The 18,507-nt window shown below is 47.3% G+C and overlaps 1 protein-coding gene across 2 annotated transcripts in view; it reads right to left on the reverse strand.

Annotated features, from left to right (window-relative positions):
• MAD1L1 (mitotic arrest deficient 1 like 1) overlaps positions 1 to 18,507 on the reverse strand; it is a 461,087-nt gene that overhangs the window by 285,305 nt on the left and 157,275 nt on the right. For both annotated transcript variants that reach the window (XM_063089903.1, XM_063089902.1), the window contains exon 11: positions 9,351 to 9,495. In XM_063089903.1, the coding sequence (XP_062945973.1) occupies positions 9,351 to 9,495 (145 nt within the window). The remainder of the gene's footprint in view (positions 1 to 9,350; positions 9,496 to 18,507) is intronic.

Below are 18,507 nucleotides of genomic sequence, written 5' to 3' on the forward strand. Positions count from 1 at the left end.
AGAAAACAGTTAAATATATTCATGACTTTAGTAGGCAATTACTTAACCAAGACTCAAAAAGTGCCAACATAAAGGTAAAAATCAATAAGCTGGACTGCATTAAAATTGAAACCTGTTCATGAATAGACACAACTAAAAGAGTGAAAAAGCAAGCCACAGACTAGGAGAAGATAACTGCAATGAATGTCTCCAAAAAGCTGTGTGCAAACTGCCTGTGGCTCAGGCTGTAAGAAGGGGAGAAGCGTGCTACCGAGTTTAGGTTCATGCTGGAACAGGTGAATCTTTTTGTCTCCAAAAGATTTGTATACAGAATAAAACAATCCTACAACTCAATGAGAAAAAGGCAAACAACCATTTTAAAAGGGAGTGGGGCTAAAAACTCCACCAGGCACTTCACACAAGAAGATATGTAAATGGCCAAGAATCATATGAAAAGGTGCTCAACCTCACAGAGCATCAGGAAAATTTAAACAATAGTGTGACACCACTATACCCCACCAGATTGAGGAAAACCACAGGCAGAAGGCCCAATTGTTGATGCAACCTAGAGGAGACAGAACCCTCCTGCACTCCTGGTATGAGTGCAAACTGCACAGTTGCTCTGGCCAACGGGGTGGCAGGTAAGCACATGCCCTACCTAGGCACACCCAAAAACGTTCATGGCAGCACTATTCACAATATCCCCAAACTGAAAACAAACCAGATGTCACGTACAATTGAATGTATGAGGAAAAAAAGTGATGTATTTCTACAATGGAAAACTTAAACTAATGAACAAATGTCAGCTTATACACAACATGCGTGGATCTCACAGAGACAATGTTGTATAACAGAAGCCAGATACAAAAGAGTACAGGCTGTGTGATGTCATTTGCATTAAGTTCAAAAATAGGTGAAATTAAAAGTCAGGAAGAGGCTTACCTTGGGAGCTGAGGCTAATGCCTAGAAATGGGCAGGAGGATCCTCTGGGGGCTGCTGAGTATCTGCTTTTTGATCTGTCCTATGTTTGTAATTTTGGTACACTGAACTTCAATACAAAGGTTACTGAGAAAGAAACTCACATGGTAGGGCTGTCAAAAACTGGACAAGTACATGGAGCCATGTTCCAGAACATTCCACAGAACTGCTTGAGATGGTAAAACTGGAGAAAACTGAATGTCCATCCAGAGGAGAATGGATAAATAAATGATGGTGCATTCATTCCACATAATATTTCAAAAGCAGTGAAAATGAACAAACTGCCACAACATGGACGAATGTCAAAAGTATAATGTTAAAAACAAAAATAAAAATGGAAAAAGCTAAACAATGTTTAAAGATGTATACATGATAAAAACTAAAAAGAAAAACGAAATAATTTGCCCCACATTTAGGGGAGTGGCTACTTCTGCAGGGGCAGGAGCAGAATGAGATGCTTCTCAGTCAAAGTCATTTTCTATTTCTTACACTGGGGTCTGGTGATACAGGAGTTCATTCTATTCTTTAAACCACATGCATATGTTTTATACTATTTTTGCACATACAAAGTTTTTCACAAGAGCATGTGTTAAGAAAGAAAGGACATGAGGGAGGGCAGGTGGACGGAGCCCACCTGCCACACAGCAGTCTTACTGTCTGGACTGACCCTGAGCTGAGTCACGGAACTGGGAGCTCCTGGACCCATCTGATTCCATTCCCACTGCTCCAGGCTGTGCATGATTCTGGGACTTAGAGAGTTTGGGTAGATCAGGGCTTTGAAATAAAAACCAGCCAACTAACTTGATATGGTGCTTACCTGGAAAAACAGCGATCTCATCTAGTTCTGGAAAAAGGATAGCCCACAATGGGCCTGATTATGGTGGTCTCTAAAGTGTAAATTGCCTAAGTTGTGTAGATACAAAATAAATGATATAATTGATGCTACTCCATTTCCCCTTTACTCATATCTTACAGGAGCTCAAACATGCATAAGAGGTGACTCCATTGCATTATTTCAGAGGAGAGATCAAAATAACTTGATATCCCAGCAATGTAAGCTCATCTCTAAATCCCTGCTGTGCAAAGTACAAACTGGTGCCAGCAAGGCTCTGCCCCTCTCCCCATGTGAGCCACAACACCTGCCTTTGCCAGGGCAAAGCCAACAGGACACATGCCTATTTTCTTGCCCACATTCCTTCAAGGACAGCACTTCAAGGGTATGCAGGGTCACCCTGACCTGAATAACCTGTGGTGTCCAGCTTTCATGGGGGGCACCCTGCCTCCTCACTTCTCTTGCCCCAACCACATCCCAACTTCTCCACATGCAAGGAAGGACCCGTCCTGCAGGGGTTAAGTGGAGATGAAGGAGTGGAGGGATCTCATAAAACCAGACCTGGAAGAATTTCAGAGGGCTGACAATGTACCATCCTCATTATGGACAAAAAGGAAGCCTAGAATATCTCGTGCATGCTGGCAGCCTCTGTGAAAGGCACTGAGATTCAGCAACGAACACAGACATGTCTTATTCTCAGCCATGGAGGCCTAGACCTCCCCGCGGCCAGCCCAGTGTTGGGTGAGCAGCTGGACAGACCACCAGTGGAGGAAACAACCGTAGGAGAGCCCCACCCTTAGGTGGTTTCTAAATAATTATGGGCAATTTTAGAAAGCAGCCAAGTGAATACAAGAAATATAAAGAGCAATACTTATTAAAATAAATAATTTAAATACCAAAATCCAACCAGAGCCCCTTAGCCAGAAAAGAGATGAAAGGCTTCAGGGAGCATCCTGGGCATAAAGATGGCTCCTAAGAAGGGAGAAGTCCTGTCAGAGTCAACGGAGAATATGCTCAGGGATCCCTGAGCTAAACCGCACCTCCCCTGCTCCAGGTTCCCTGGGCAAGGCTCTAGAACTTGCAAGAGGGAGTCTAACGAGGCTGCTCGGGCCACTCTGGCAGCTGGGAGGGCTCAGAGGCTTGGCTCATGGGGCTACCTCTGCATCATGAGCAAACCAGGAGAACCTCCTTTTTCCAGGACTTCCTCTTCTGGATACGAGGCAGGAATTCTTCCGATTCATATCCTCTTCTGGATGTAAGCTTGGATTCTTCTGAGAGATCCCCCCCTTGTACTTCCTGCCTTGATCTTCTAAAAGCACGCTGCATTCTGACCCTCTGCTTGGTTGTTTCTTAAGAGGCAGCAGCTACCAGCCACTTCTGCTGACCTATCATTATCTGCTCTTCAGCTCTCCTCTGAGATCGATATTACCTGAACTGTGTGCTGCAGACAAAGTTACCAATCTCCCCACATCCTTCCACTGTCTCCGACTGTGGGAGACACATCGGGGTTCATCTGCTCCAGATCAAGTTACAGGGCCCAGCAGCGTTTACCACCTGGGAGCATCCCAAAGCAGTGGTCTTGAAACTGTAGAATAATAACTCATGTTTGTGAACAGTTTTCTAATGTACACAGGACATTATATAGAAGTGAGTGTATCTGATCCTCCTAGTAAGTGAGAAAGACATGGGAGAGGGAATAATAATTATCACCCACATCTTCAGAGAAAGTAACTTAGATTAACTTACTTATAGTAACACATCCAGCTAGTACAGATCCAAGACACTAGCCCAGAATTCAAAATCCAGACCTTCTAAAACTTCAGAATATATGAATCTCTGTACTTCTCCATGTGAGAGTTTCACAGGGTAGGATGTCACCATGACAACCAATTTTGTGCTCTGCAGCCACTATACAAGTACGATACCACTCAGCGCCAAGTGCACAGGGAGCTACACAATTGACAACCTGTTCACCTATAACTTGTGTTCTCCAATGACCATTCTACTCTGGAATGAGGGGGAGGCGGGGGTTGTTTGGGTATAGAAAAGAGGGGGAAAGGAAGCTTTTATTTCATTTAAAAACCTCTTGCTAAAAGCTTTTACCACTTACATTCTATAAATAACAAGATTCTTGCAACCATATTGTGGAATATTAGGGGCACACTGGAAATAGTTCATTTCAAATAGGAAAATGGTTTGTGTTCACCCAGTTCTAGAAGCCAATTTTCAATTGCTTAAAATAGTCATGATATTTTACCAAGGTAATTATACTCTTAGCTATCAGTAACAATTAAATCCTTAGACTGGAGCCACTTAATAAAGGTCTCAAAATAAAATTGCATATTCCAAGCACTGTATACTTAAATGTCAAGCACACAAATGGGACCCTCAAACGGGATACAGAACTGAGAGCCCACTCAGCAGGGCTCCACCACAGGCATGCAGCATGCTCCCCTCAGGCAGACAAGCTGGAGCCTCACGGAGGGGCAAGAATCTCTCCCCAGCAAGGATAGGGCAAGATCACCAAAGAATCCTCAAGGCCCAACAGCAGCCTCCTCAGGGGTACCTGGAAAAGGAAGAGCTCCTCAACCACAAGCCAGCCAGGCTGGGGCTCTGACGTGCTGCAGAGCTGCTGGGGCTCTGACGTGCTTCAGGAGGTCGGTAGCAGCACAGACACTAAACTTGCACAAACCATCAGGTGGTAAAGCACGCCGTGCCCTCTTCACAGACCAGACTAATGAACAGCTTCATCACTCTGGCTGGCAAGACGGATCCCTGCATCCCAGGCCTGGGGGCTGCACAGGCGATTGGTATTGATCCAATGCAAACACACCTCGGAGGGACAGTCAGTATAAATAATCAGTCAGCACCAGGCAATCAATACCCACCCTTTCACTAACTCAGAGCAACACCCATGAGCACAGCCTGGGTTGGGGTGAGGCCAATTTGGACCAGAAAGCGCCATCAGCTTTTAACCTGCTAAGCGGAGAAAGAAATGGAAATTTCCTGCCCTGGGAGCTCAAAATATGAACTTCAAGGACAGAAACTCTCTAAGGAAGACAGGCACAAATGGAAACCAGCAAAGCCAGACTGTCCACAGGCCCTGGGATCAGACACAATACCCTATAAGCTAAGCGCCAAAGAGATACATAAAGTGCTATGGGAGCCTAAAGAAAGATGAGGCTACCTCATCTGGGGATCAGGGAGGTGTCTTCCAGAAAGACAGGAGGTGAGGGAGCTGGAACAAAGTGTAGCCTGGGTAAGCAAGTGTACACATGCACAAACCCCAGGTAAGAAGATGCCCACATGTACAGAACCCAGGTAAGCAGGACTGCATAAGTATGCAGCCCAGGTAAGCAGGTGTGCATACATGCACACAGCCCAGGTAAGCAGGTGTGCACACTCACACAGCCCAGGTAAGGAGGCGTGCACATACATGCACACAGCCCAGGTAAGCAGGAGCGCATAAGCATGCAGCCCAGGTAAACAGGTGTGCACACATGCACACAACCCAGGTAAGCAGGCGTGCACACTCACACAGCCCAGGTAAGGATGCGTACACATACACGCACATGGCCCAGGTAAGCAGGCACCCACATGCACATGGCCCAGGTAAGGAGGTGTACACATACATGCATATGGCCCACATAAGCAGACATGCACATACACACACACGGCCCAGGTAAGCAGGAGTGCACATACATACACACAGCCCAGGAGAGCAGGCACGTACACACACACAGCCGAGGTAAGTAGGCGTGCACATACACACACAAAGCCCAGGTAATTAGGCATGCACACACATACACAGCACAGATAAAGAGGTGCAAACACACACACAGTCCAGGTAAGCAGGTGCACACACACACATGGCCCAGGTAAGCAGGCACATACACACACGGCCCAGGTAAGCAGGCATGCACACAGACACATACAGCCCAGGTAAGCAGATGTACACACATACACAGCCCAGGTAAGCAAGCATGCACATACACACAACTCAGGTAAGGAAGGTGTGCACATACAGCCCAGGTAAGCAGACATACACATACACACACAGCCCACATAAGCAGGCATGCACATAGACACATACAGCCCAAGCAAGCAGACGCACACACATACACAGCCTAGGTAAGAGATGCACACAGTGTGCCCCAAGTGCCACTTTAAGCTCTCTCCGTATAGACTATATATAATAGAGACAGAGTTGCACAGCTTCAAAGAGGTAGCAACAGAATTTGACTAGGGGGTGGGAATGCTTTGACAGTTTAGAGAGAGTTTAGGATGCTTAGAGAGTTTCTGTCCTTGAAGTTCATATCTTGAGTTTCCAGGACATGAAATTTTCAGGGGCTCTGGGCCATGCTAAGGGACCACCATTCTATCCTGTAGGTGAGGCCACTGGTGGCTCATCATTAACTAATAAGACCTGGATAGAGGACAAAATCAAATCCTACAAGCCCACAAAGCCTTCCACCAGAGTGACTTCCAAACCACTCTAATCAGCCTCCTCCTTGACTCACTTGATAGACTGTGCTACAGTCTGATTGCCTGTGTCCCCCCCCAAATTCCTGTGTTGAGATCCTAACCCCCAAGGTGATGACATTAGGAGGAAGGGCCTTTGGGAGGTGATCAGGTCACAGGGGGTGGAGCCCTCACAAATGGGGTTAATGCCCTTCTAAAAGAGGTCCCAGAGAGACTGCCTTCTGCCAAGTTAGGACACAGCGAGAAGGTGCTGTCTGTGAACCAGATAGCAGCCCTCACCAGACACTGAATCTGCCAGTGCCTTGATGTTGGTCTTCTCAGCCTCCAGAACTGTGGGCAATACATTTTTGCTGTTTATAAGCCACCCAGTTGATGGGATTTTGTTATGGTGGCAGAACAGACTGAGACAAGTGGCCCAAGGCCACCTCTCCTCCTAAGAGGGCTGCTCACCCACTGCCGACAGAGAGATGGCTCAGGAGTTCATCAGCCACCACTTCAGAGCAGACTCTTGGAGTGTACTCCATTTCCTCACAGGTCAGTGGGCACAACTTGGTCTGGAACATGGGAAGCTTTGTCTCCTTGGAGCAAGTTTCCCCAGTGCCTCCCTGGAGGAGGTGGAGACCACATCTTCTGTGGGTTTTGTACAATGCCTCGCAAGCACTGTCCAAATAAGAACCACTAAGGCTCATGCACTAAGTTACTGCAGCATGAAACACCACAGACATCTTCGAAGGGACCCCAGGCTCATCTGGCTTAAGCTGTTTGTTTTACAGATGGGAAAACTGAGACTCAGAGAGACTGAGCAATATTTTGAGATCACAGAAAAAGTCAGGCTCCCAGCCCAATCTTCCCACTCCTCATCCTATGGGAAGCTCTGAGCTTCCCACATCATGGGACCACAGCACATCCTCCACCTCACACCCAAAAAGCATCAAATCAAGGTGTCCCACCACCCCACCAAACACAGCCCCACTTCCCCATCTGATTCCCAGGTCCCCAGCTCCTCTCTCAGTCGTCTACATCTTCTCACACCTGCCTACATCTCCTCGGGGCAGGATCATGCTGCGTGTTCCTGAACTGCCCACAGCAGTGAGCCCACACTGACAGTCTGCTGTACCCAAGTCGTCTGTCTTTTCCTATTTCCACATGTCTGGATGCTGACACCAGTGGAGCCGTTATGACAACCTTCTTCCTTTCCCCAAGTCTTGGCTTTCTTTAAAAAAAAAAAAAAAAAGGCCGAATCCTCCCTGTACGCTTTTGTAAACAGTAACTTCTCAGGTCTTTGCTTAAATATCACCCCCTTAGAAAACTCCTTTCGTGTTATCACTGCCCTGTGTTTGTTTCTGTCATGGTTGGTGAGTATGTGCTTATTTGCTGCTACAGCCTGTCTTTCCCACTAGATTTTACATTCTTTAAGGACTGTGACCACATATTTGCGTCGTGTGCACTCCATGCTTCTTGCTTAGAAGCCGACACTAGTAGACACACAATAGACATTTGGGAAAAGAAGGGAAGATGAAGGCCAGCCCATGGCTCACTTGGGAGAGTGTGGTGCTGATAACACCAAGGCCACAGGTTTGGATCCCTATATAGGGATGGCCAGTTAGCTCATTTGGGAGAGTGCGGTGCTGACAACACCAAGTCAGGGGTTAGGATCCCCTTACTGGTCATCTTTTAAAAAAAGAAAAGAAAGAAGGGAAGATGAAGGGAGGTCCTGAGAGTCCTGGTGCACATGAACCCACCATAACTGACTACGAAGAAGGACTGAGCCTTCTTTGCCAGAGGCAGTGGGGAACTCTGGCTGAGCAGCCATATGAGGAAGTTTTTGGAATTTCTTCCCTTTGGAGTCCATCTGCAAAGCCAGGGCTTCAGAGTCACCATATGAAGCCTGTATAGAGAGGTCAACCCAGCCCATGTCCCAGGAAGCCCTACATGCTGCTGAGACAAACGGGAGGTGTTCTTTGAAGAGACAGCATGGTGCTGCCAAGGAACATGCTATAGAAGCCATAAAACAGCAGCTTTGAGTAGCTGAAATATGACTCATTTTCTGAAAGCTTCATAACCAGGAGGTCCCCATGGCAAAGAGCCTAGGTTTTCATCAAAAACAATCAAGAACAGCCAAACATTTGTCAGACACAACTCCTGATATTTCCCAGGTGCACCATCCTTCCCCAGGGCCAGAGGGGCAGGCAACATGGCCCCCTCTGCCCACTCAGTATTAGCTTGAGGACAGGCAAGGAGTCTCTGCCCAGCAGGCTGGACACCCCCACCCTTGCCTAGAGAGCATTTGGGGACAGATTTGACTTCTTCTTCCTTTTGAAATTTCAGCATCAGAAGCAACATTTTAAATAACACTCAGACAAAAACCTTCATTCACACTCCAGCAACCTCTGCTTATCACGCCAGACATCACAACCCCTCTAGGCACAGAACAATTAAAGAGAACCAGGCAGTGAAGCCAGCCCCTGCAGCTGGGGCTGGAACAAAAGCAGATTCTGGCCAGCACACCTGGAAACAGGTGACAGTCTTCATTCCAAACCCTGAGCCAAAAATCCACTCCAGCTTAGTTTGCTCTTACTGGATGGTAGGGACAGAAAAGCTGTCCTGTCCACTGGGTCTAGAGAGAGCTGACCCCACTGCAAGAGATATGGGACCCGGCAGAGGGTCAGTAATTACAGTTAAAGCTCCCCAGAGTGCAGCTCCAGGCCAGGAGTGGACACTGGGATGCTGGAGAGGTATCCAGCAAAGTGGGACCCACACCAGGCCCTGAGGGTCTCACAGGGAATACCAAGGTTGGATAACCTCTTTCTGGCATTCCAAGGACCCTCCTTGCAATCCAAGATAAAACCACACTGCCAAGAATCTTTCCTTCTGTGGGGAGGAGATCTCATGCTAATACAAGCATGAGGCTCACAGGCAACCCCATGAGACTCTGATCAAGAAGTGAGGGCATAAATCACCGGTGGCTGAAAAGTGCATTTAACTTGGCAGACATACAATGAAGGTAGGGTGCCCAGAGAGAAAAGGACAAGGATGGATGTGGCATGGCTGGTCCTGCCACCCTTTGGCAAACCCGTACCTTCGTTAGCAGTAGCACTCGCTTCTGGAGCCTTCGGGCCAGTGCCTCGTGGGTCTCACGCTTCTTCCTCTCCTCCAGCAGCTGACCACTGACCTGGCGCACCTCCTCCTGAAGCTGCTGCCTGACCTTCTCCAGCCCCCGGGCACTGCACAGGAAAGGCAAAGGGCAGAGCAATGAGGCCTGGTGTGTTCAGCCCCCCATCCCAGCCCCCAGGAGGAGCACCCAGCAGTGAGCCCCACCAGGACGTCCTGAAATAGAGCTGCACGTGCAACTACCTTGCTGTCATTTCCTCACTCCTGAATAGCTACTTAATGCCTTTCAGGAGTTTCTGGATTTCAAATAGACACCCAGGGTGATCCCAGAACACGGCAGGGAGGGGGAGGGGAATCTCAACTCCACACACAATGGGAAAAATTGTCAGCGGTACAGCACTTCAGGGAGACGAGGCTTCTGAATGAGCTAAATTGCCACAGCAAGCACTTCCCATCTGAATCACAGTCAGCCACAGATGTGCAGTGTGGCAAGAGGGAACTGAATACGTGCACTGTGGTGGGGGCCTGTTCTAAAAACAGTTTGCAAAGTCAAAAACCTAGCCAAGTGCTGCACACTCAGGACCTGGGATGCCTCCCATGGGGGCAGGTACCAGGGGGTATGTGCCGCACTCCCCCGACAGGCCAGGCCTTATGAGCCTCTCCCCACCTTCACCCCTTCGGCTGGCTAACATTTCCCGTCAATTACACCTTTCCCCTCTATGTTCCCCACTGCCTCTGCCTCGGTTCACCGAAATTACCACAACAACCTCTCAATAGCATTCACCCGGTCCATCCTCCAATGGGCACAAGTTGTCTCTTTAAACTACAAAAGACGTCAGACTCGATTTAGAAGACTCTAGTGGCTTCCAGACTCACAGACTAACCTCCAAACTTCCTAGCAGTAAAATGCCTTAAGAATTTGGTCATTGCCCCTCTCTCTCTCTCTCTCGCTCAAAATGCCACCCATCAGTCCTGTTTCCAGTGCTGTCTTCTGCACCTGCTTGTCTACACATGCTTTAGAAGCTGTCTCAGGAGCCATGGGGATCAGCACAGTCAGGACCCAGTAACACTAACCCCAAGAATCAATCTGTGACTTCACGGCTTCCCATGATTGCAAGAGCCCCCATGCGGTGGCACTCCACAAGACAGCTCCTAGGAAGGGATCCAGTGAGGGACAGAGAGGAAGAATATCTCAGATAAAGGGAGGGAGTGAGTGGGGGGACCAACCCTACCAAGATGGGCACGGAGCAGAGATGCATTATAAAATGATAGTAAAAGAATAGCACAAATACTATGTTTTCTAAGTAGTGGAAATCTCTTTACAAAAGAATTCTTAAATAAATTTTTTTTAAAAAACCCACATAAACAGAATATTGGGATTATGTTATAAAGTGACATAACATTTATGTGAGGTGACAATCAATGGGAACAATTAGGCTGCTTTGAAAATATAAAAATTTGTGATGGGGCTATAAATGACACCTGCAGTCTTAGATCATCCTTGGTATCCAATTATTTCTACTTTGCTTTGATTACATGATTTCAAGAAAATCTTGATTCATGGGGATGGCAGATAACACTTTCTTTGGAGGTAGTCTCCACTGTGCTAATTTTTTCTATTTCACATCTGAGTACAAGGTGTTTTTTATTATAATTTAGTATAATTCTGTGAGTCAAACATTTATAGAACTTTAGAAGGGATTTGGCGATGGTCCTGGTCTAGCCAAGCATGGTGGGGGAACCCCTGGTCTGGCCCAGTGCAGAGGCCTTGCAAGTCCACAGAAGCAGAACCAACGTTCTAACAATGAGGATGCTGGCACTTCATTCCAATTTAGCCATCTCAGAAAGTCTCACACTAATACTGAATCCAAATACAGAACTAGCTGACTGCCATCTGCGACCACTAGGTGTTCCATAACCAAAACCAAAATAAAATAAAAAACAAGTACAAATATTCATTGGAATAGACATATGAAGAGGTTATTTTGAGTTCCTGTTAAATTTAAAACTATTCATAGGCCAATTTAATAATCAAGGACTGTGAAATCGACTCTTGAATCACTGAATTCAGGTGGGGAAGTTCACAAGTGCTTTAAATCACTGCTGAGATATGGGTAATTTAATTAGAAAGATGCCATTGTTCCTTTGCTCTGCTTTTATAGCCAAGCATGCAAAGGCAAGAACATGGCAAAGGCCATCTTTCAGGTGGTAAGGCACAGCACGGATACCTGACCGGGCTGAGGAATAAGGGGCTGCTTTGAGCTGTCCTCAGCACAAGATGGTTGGGGAAGCCTTGAAGGGAGACTGACAATCCCAAGCTCTGCATTTTGGGTCATGATGCCCTCTTATCTGTGTGGGAGTGATATTTGGGATTGGAGCCCTCCCCACCAGCCACACGGTAAATGCTATCCTTTTTTTAGAGAGCCCAAATTTTTGATGCTTGAGGACTTGGGCTGAGTGCAACAGTGCCAGGCAGCAAGACTGGGCACCATGAACCCTCGATCTTCATCTGAGCTGGCTGCCAACTCACTCACTGCAGCTGAGCCTGGGCTACCTCCAGGAGGCAGAGAGCCAGCACAAGGTGTCCCAACCTGAGTCCTCAGCCCATATCTAAGATGTTGGGAAAAATGGAGCAACTGAAGGATGTAACCTGAGATGTGTGTTGAGTGGCACCTACAAGGAGAAAATAGAGCCCTGAGTGGTTTGGTACTGGGCCCAAATTGGAAAAGCTCAATTGCCAGGTAATAAAGAAAACTTTTACTCTCCCAATTGCACTTCATAAAGTAAGGGTGGGAAGAAATAAAGCCAGAGGAATACATGGTCCTGAAGGAGACCCTGGACACCAGGGAGGACAGCACTGGATGGGCAGCCCAGACTGTAGACCACAGCCCTGCCCACGGTGGCCAAGAGGAGCCCATCTGAGGACTGCCAGGCTGAGCATAGTCAGGACCCCACATCCATTGGGGCCATGTCCCCAAGGCTCGATGTTTAACTGGCACCCAATGTCCCTAAAGGATAGAACTGGACTTAAAAATTCAACTTCAGCATATTACAGGGAGACAACACTGCTGAGTACTCCACAGAGCCTTGCCCAGGACCATCAGCAACTCGGATCTGACTTATGAATTCATTCGATCCATTCAGCAGTTGGAACATTTATTGAGTTCCAGCTGCCAATTTTTCTAGGCACTGGAGAAACAGCAGAGGTCAAACACCACAACGAGCCTATATGTATCTCAGGCAAAGAAACCACACTTATAAAGTGGACAGAGAGAATTTAATATAAAGTATGGTTAAGAAGGTACAAAATGGTAAACTAGGTAACTGAAAGGAGAAAAGGGAGAACCCTAAGATAATAAGGGAGCAACAAGTTCATGAAGCAGCTAAGATTCCTAGGGCTGTGGGAACAAAGGAAGAGACTGAAATAATTGAAATTTTAAAACTTAGCAGAGGGCCCCATAGAATGGGAACTTAGTCCTTGGAGGGGGAGACACTGCCGTGTCTGAACTGGGAGGGAACCCCCAGAGGGCCTGGACCCAGCCCTCTGAAGAGAGGCACCAGACTGCTGGAGCTGGTGCCTCTGAGTGCTGGAAAAACTGTAAACTGGAATCAGCTGCTGTTATAGAATGTCACTAAAGCGCCACCCACAGAAAAAAAAAGTAGGCAGGAGGTCCACAGGTACGGCAAGCGAAGAGACGGGCCCTGCCTGCTCCTCTAGCTTCACCATCTGTCTCTCTAGTGGACCCTGTTGAAGGGCCTGACAAAGGCACCAGCTGGCAAAGCAAAAACGTGGGCCGCAGTTCTCAGCATTGCAAAGCTGAGCACCTAAAAAGGAGTTTGGAGTTGAGAGACAATAACTTAAAAACTAGCAGAGGGCAGAAGAGAGAAAATAAGCAAACAAACAAACAAACAAATGTTTTATTACATTGTGAGACCTGCTAGAAGGGAACAGAAAGCAGAGGAGGACACAGAGTGAAGACGAGTGTTGATGTGTGTATGACAGTTAGGGAGGTGCTCCTCAGAAAGGCCACCAGAAGAAGGATAGGCAGAGATAAAAGTGCTGACATTCCTCCACTTGTGATGGGACTATATACCAATAAACCCATCCTAACTTGAAAATACCGTAAATTGAAAATGCATTTAATACACCTAACCTACCAAATATAGCTTAGTCTGGCCTACATTAAACATGCTCAGAACACTTATGTTAGCCTACAATTGGGCAAAATCCTCTAACATAAAACCTGTTTCATAATAAAGTGTTGACTATCTCATGTAATTTATTGACTACTGTATTGAACGTGAAAAACTGAATGGTTATATGGGTACTCAAAGTATGGTTTCTACTGAATGTGTATCGTGTTTGCACCAACATAAAGTTGAACCATTGCAGGTCGGAAATCATCTGTATTTAGATATGGGAGGAGCATTCCAGCACAGACAGCAGCAGGTGTGGAAGTGGACATTGACCTGATGTGCACATAGTTATCCAGGAAGCATTGAGGCTGGGGACACTGGGGGGCAAGGAGTGAAGTCAGAAGAGGAGAGGAAGAGACAGCTGGAAAGGGCCTATGTGAAGGGCTCAGGAAGATGAGAAGAGAAGAACTAAAGACAAAAAGCAAAGACAGCCTTTTCAAGACATTTGTTCAGCTACAAAGGAAAGTGCAAAACTGGGTTGACAGCTGAAGGGGATAGGAAGTCAAGGTGTCCAGTTTTTGTTTATAAGATGGGAAACAGACTACAAGTGTGTTGGTATACTGAAGCGGATGGTCCAGTAGAGGGACAAGGTCCTGAGAGTGCAGGAGAGAAGGGGCAATTTGAGAAGAGCTGGAATACACTGCCCTAATGAAGACCTCCCACAGCAGGGTTGCCTTCTGAAGGCTCCAGGAATCCAGTCCAGAGTCTCCCAAACTAGTTTCTCAAACCATTGCCCACAAATGGCCCTCTCCACCCTTGTATGCAGGGGTTAGAGTACACGACCTCAGGTCAGAAAGAAACTTCTGCTGCTCTACTCCACAGACCCTACAAGGGCTCTCTTTACAGTTCAGAGCATTTGGGTAGCCAAGTCGCAGAGCACTGATCCACAACATCAGCACCCCAGACTGCTGATTTTTCTCTGTTGGAGATGTTCTCTCCGTTCAATCTCAGTCTTTCTTCTGAAGTAAAGAAGAGAAAACTCATAAAAAATTAAGCCTCTAGCTCCATGCTTAAGCTGAACTCTGAGGTCACTGGCATTTGCACGAACCTTTGGGAGTTCAAAATGAAGTTCTTAGTTCTTAAAGGAGAAGTCGGGCATGTTTATCGATCAATGCCTTTTTGAGCTAGCACCTACTGAAGGAAACAAAGCCTAAGCTTTTGAGAATCTACCTTTGTACTGTGATGGGCCACTGCAGCACACTTTAATGTAATCTTCATCAGAAAACTCCCAGCCTAAGAATATCTACTTTCAAGGAACAGTGAAAGGCCGTAATACATTCCGAAGCGGCAGGAGACATTTTAACGACCTTCCTCAAGACACTGCTGATTCTGACTCTCCCCTCACACAACCCATGCATCCCACAAGCTCTTTGTCTGTCCTCTCCTGACTCCCAACCCACCACCCTGAGCACTCACCAAGGCAAAGAGAGAGCATCTGTACAAACACATATCACAAGACTCTCCCCAGAAATGATGGAAGCCTATAGTACAGAAGCCCATGGCTTGGCCAACACTGGACACTGGCCCTGACATTCAGCATGCTGGCCACCAACTCTGAGAAAGACCAGGAGACAGTAGTGCTGTGCATCTTAGGAAGAATAGCCACCCTCTCTGGAGCCTTACTCGAAGGTTGGGATGGTACGAGAGGCTTCACGCTCAAGTCACAATGCCCAAGTCTTGCCTGGCATGTAAATACACAGGGTATAAATATGCCAATGGCCACACCCAGACCCAAATTCAAAAAAACAACTCTGAGCTAAGTACAACCTTTGCTATGGGCTGAATGTGCCCCCCAAATTCATATGTTGAAACCCTAATACCCAATGCAGTGGTGTTTGGAGGTGGAGGCTCTGGGAGGTGATAAGGTCGTGAGCGTGGATCTCTTAAGATGGGATGCATGTCCTTATAAGAGGCACAAGAGAGCTTGCTTTCTCTCTCTCCACCCTGTGGGGAAACAGAGAAGACAGCCTTCTGCAAACCAGGAAGAGAGTCCTTCACCAGACACCAGATCTGCTGGTGCTGTGATCTTTGATTTCTCAACTCCAGACTATGAGAAATAAAAGTCTGTTGTTTAAGATTCCCCTGTCTATAGTATTTTTTGTTACAGAAGCCTGAACTAAGACAAACTTCTAATCAATAACATTTGAACAAGATGTTCACACATAAGCATGGAATTATACAGAAGCTTTATTTCTGACGACTACCCAAAAGTATTAACCTGACAGCATGCATTAGTCCGCTGGTGGTCTCTAATGGGCTAAGATATAAACACAATTACATGTGTACAGTGTTTTTCAGTAATTACACTTCTGCATGAAATTAAGAAAATATTAATAAAGTTTTATGCAAACTCTCTGCCCACCTTGCAGGCCCTCTGGGGGTTCTGCCACGCTGTGGTCCTACAGGCACACAAAGAAGCTGTCCTAGATGGCAGCGAAGCCAACTCAAATCCAAGACCTTTTTGCTCCTTGTGCCCTCAGTTTTGACACTTGGCAAGAGTGTTTCTGCAGGAATCAGACAAGAAGGAGGCCAGATGTTTCCGTGGGCCAAAGATCAAGGAAGGCCAAGCCCTATCATTTGTGGAAAAGCATTTCTGGAGTAAACGCCTTTTGACGGAGGTGCTAGGGATATAGATAGTGAAGGCTCAACACCTGAATGGTAATCTTGAGACAATGAAAACCAACCCAAGTCAGCACACAGAACAGGCAGGAGCCAGAGGGAGCCAGAAACAGGCTCTAAAACGGAGAGAAGGGGTCAAATCACAGACCTGAGGCTCCCAGGATGGGAACCACCACCCAGCCTATGTGCCAGCAGGAGAGGCTTGAATTCTGCCCCCAAGCCAGCAGGGGTCTGCTCATCCTTGAATCTCCCCACTTCCGTGAAGGGCATTACCACATACCCAGCCTCTCGAGCCAGAAGCAAGGAGTCCATCTTGATCCCTCCCTTCCCTTCCCACCACACCCAGTCCCTCAGCAAATCCTCCAGCCTATTTTTAGAGCCCAGGCTTCCCCGCATCTGCACCACTCAACCTAGTCCAAGGCCAAGGCCACGTTCTCTCTCATGAATGACTCCTTGCTGCCACCTCTGTCCTCCATGGCCCCTTTCACCCCCTCCTGAAACAAACACAATCCCACTTCCTCCCACCCACCAAATCCTTAAATCTTAAAATGTAAGCTCATCACACCCATGTTCCCTTTAGCCATTCCATGGCTTCCTGCTGTGTTCACACAGCAATCTCAAGGCCAAGCCCAGCTCAGCCTCACCTCACCTGCCCTCCCTGCCTTACTGTTCTCCTTACCACTCCACAGACATCCCAGGCTCTTCTCCCTCCATCTTCAGCCATGCTGAGCATTCGACCTGGAGAGCTCTCTCACCTACACTGTGCATGGAGCAGCCTCAGCATAGATGCCATCATCAGACACCACCTTCCCTCCCACCACGTTAGTTTAAGTCACCTTTATCATTCTTTGTCAGAGACCCTTGTTCTTTTCCTTCACCTCAGGATTGTTATGTTAACATGCATTTATTTTGTTCAATGCCTTCCTCCCCTACTGTATTCCATGAGGGCAGGGAGTGTGTCTGATTTATTCCCTGCTCTCTACCCAAGTGCTGGCATGGAGTGGGTCTTGCACAGATCACTTGCTATTACAGTTCATAAGGGTTACAAGCAAACATAAGAAGTATGGTTCCAGAGTATGACCCCTGTAGCAGCTCACAGAATGCTAGGCTGATCCCAGACAAGCCAAGGGAGACAGGTAAGGGTAAGAATGACAGCAGGAGCCCAGCCAGGTGTCGGGGAACTTTATGACCCCTTTGGGGAATGGCAAAAGTACATCTGGAGGTTCGGGGCACATATACAGTGAGAAAAGCAGGCAACATCCTATAAAAGGCCCTCCCTTGGGAGCAGAACACAAAGGGACACTGAGCAGGCCTAGGAGGCTGACCGGGAAGACTCCGTCCCCAGCAGATGCACTCAGAACTCATCTGAGGAGGGCCTGCCCTGCCCTGCCCTGCTCTGGAAGAATCTGCTGATTTTTTTTTTTTTTTTTAAAGATGACTGGTAAGGGGATCTTAACCCTTGAGTTGGTGTTGTCAGCACCACGCTCACCCAGTGAGCTAACCGGCCATCCCTATATGGGATCCAAACCCGTGGCCTTGGTTTTATCAGCACCGCACTCTCCTGAGTGGCCTTGGTGTTATCAGCACCACACTCTCCCGAGTCAGCCACGGGCAGGCCCAGAATCTGCTGATTTTGAAAGAGAATACTATCTGCCAGGACACCTCCCAAGCCACATGTACACACTCTCCAGCCACAGGAAATGCATGCAGAGCCACGTGTTTACAGAAGCCTAGCAGGGAGCCACATGGCAGCTCAGCAACATGGGTGGTAAAGTTTTAGATGGAACATGAACTGGTTTCAGAAACACTCTTCCGGTTTCCAGAAGAGGGTGAAGCAACACTGTACTATTTTCAGACTTCTATATCCACTTCCCTGCCAAGAGAGAATGACAGGGGAGTGGACCATTCTTGCCAGCTAGCAGGGTCATATCTGCATTGAAGCCATCAGTTGTACCCTTCAAACCAGGATGGCAGATGTAGCCCCACTGCAAATCTCAGGATACTTCAGAGTAGGAAATTAATAGCTGCTTCTGGAAAGAAGCAAGAAAACATGGCCCTGGGATTCCACTGGGTTGAGGGGATCCAACGAACCCAGATATGAACCCCCCACAGCACCTAACTAGTGGCTCTGAGCACTGATTGACCTCTCCGACAAAAATGAAGCCACTGATATCTACCATTCTTAACGGGGCTACAGAGAATTTAGTAAGACATATATGTAAAGTGAGTAAGTCTTCAACAAGTATTAATTCCTTTCCTGTGCCCCTGCCTTAATGGGGGCAGTGGGGGCAACCCACCATCTGCATTCA

Source organism: Cynocephalus volans, chromosome 3 (assembly GCF_027409185.1).
Source record: "Cynocephalus volans isolate mCynVol1 chromosome 3, mCynVol1.pri, whole genome shotgun sequence".
NCBI lineage: Eukaryota > Metazoa > Chordata > Mammalia > Dermoptera > Cynocephalidae > Cynocephalus > Cynocephalus volans.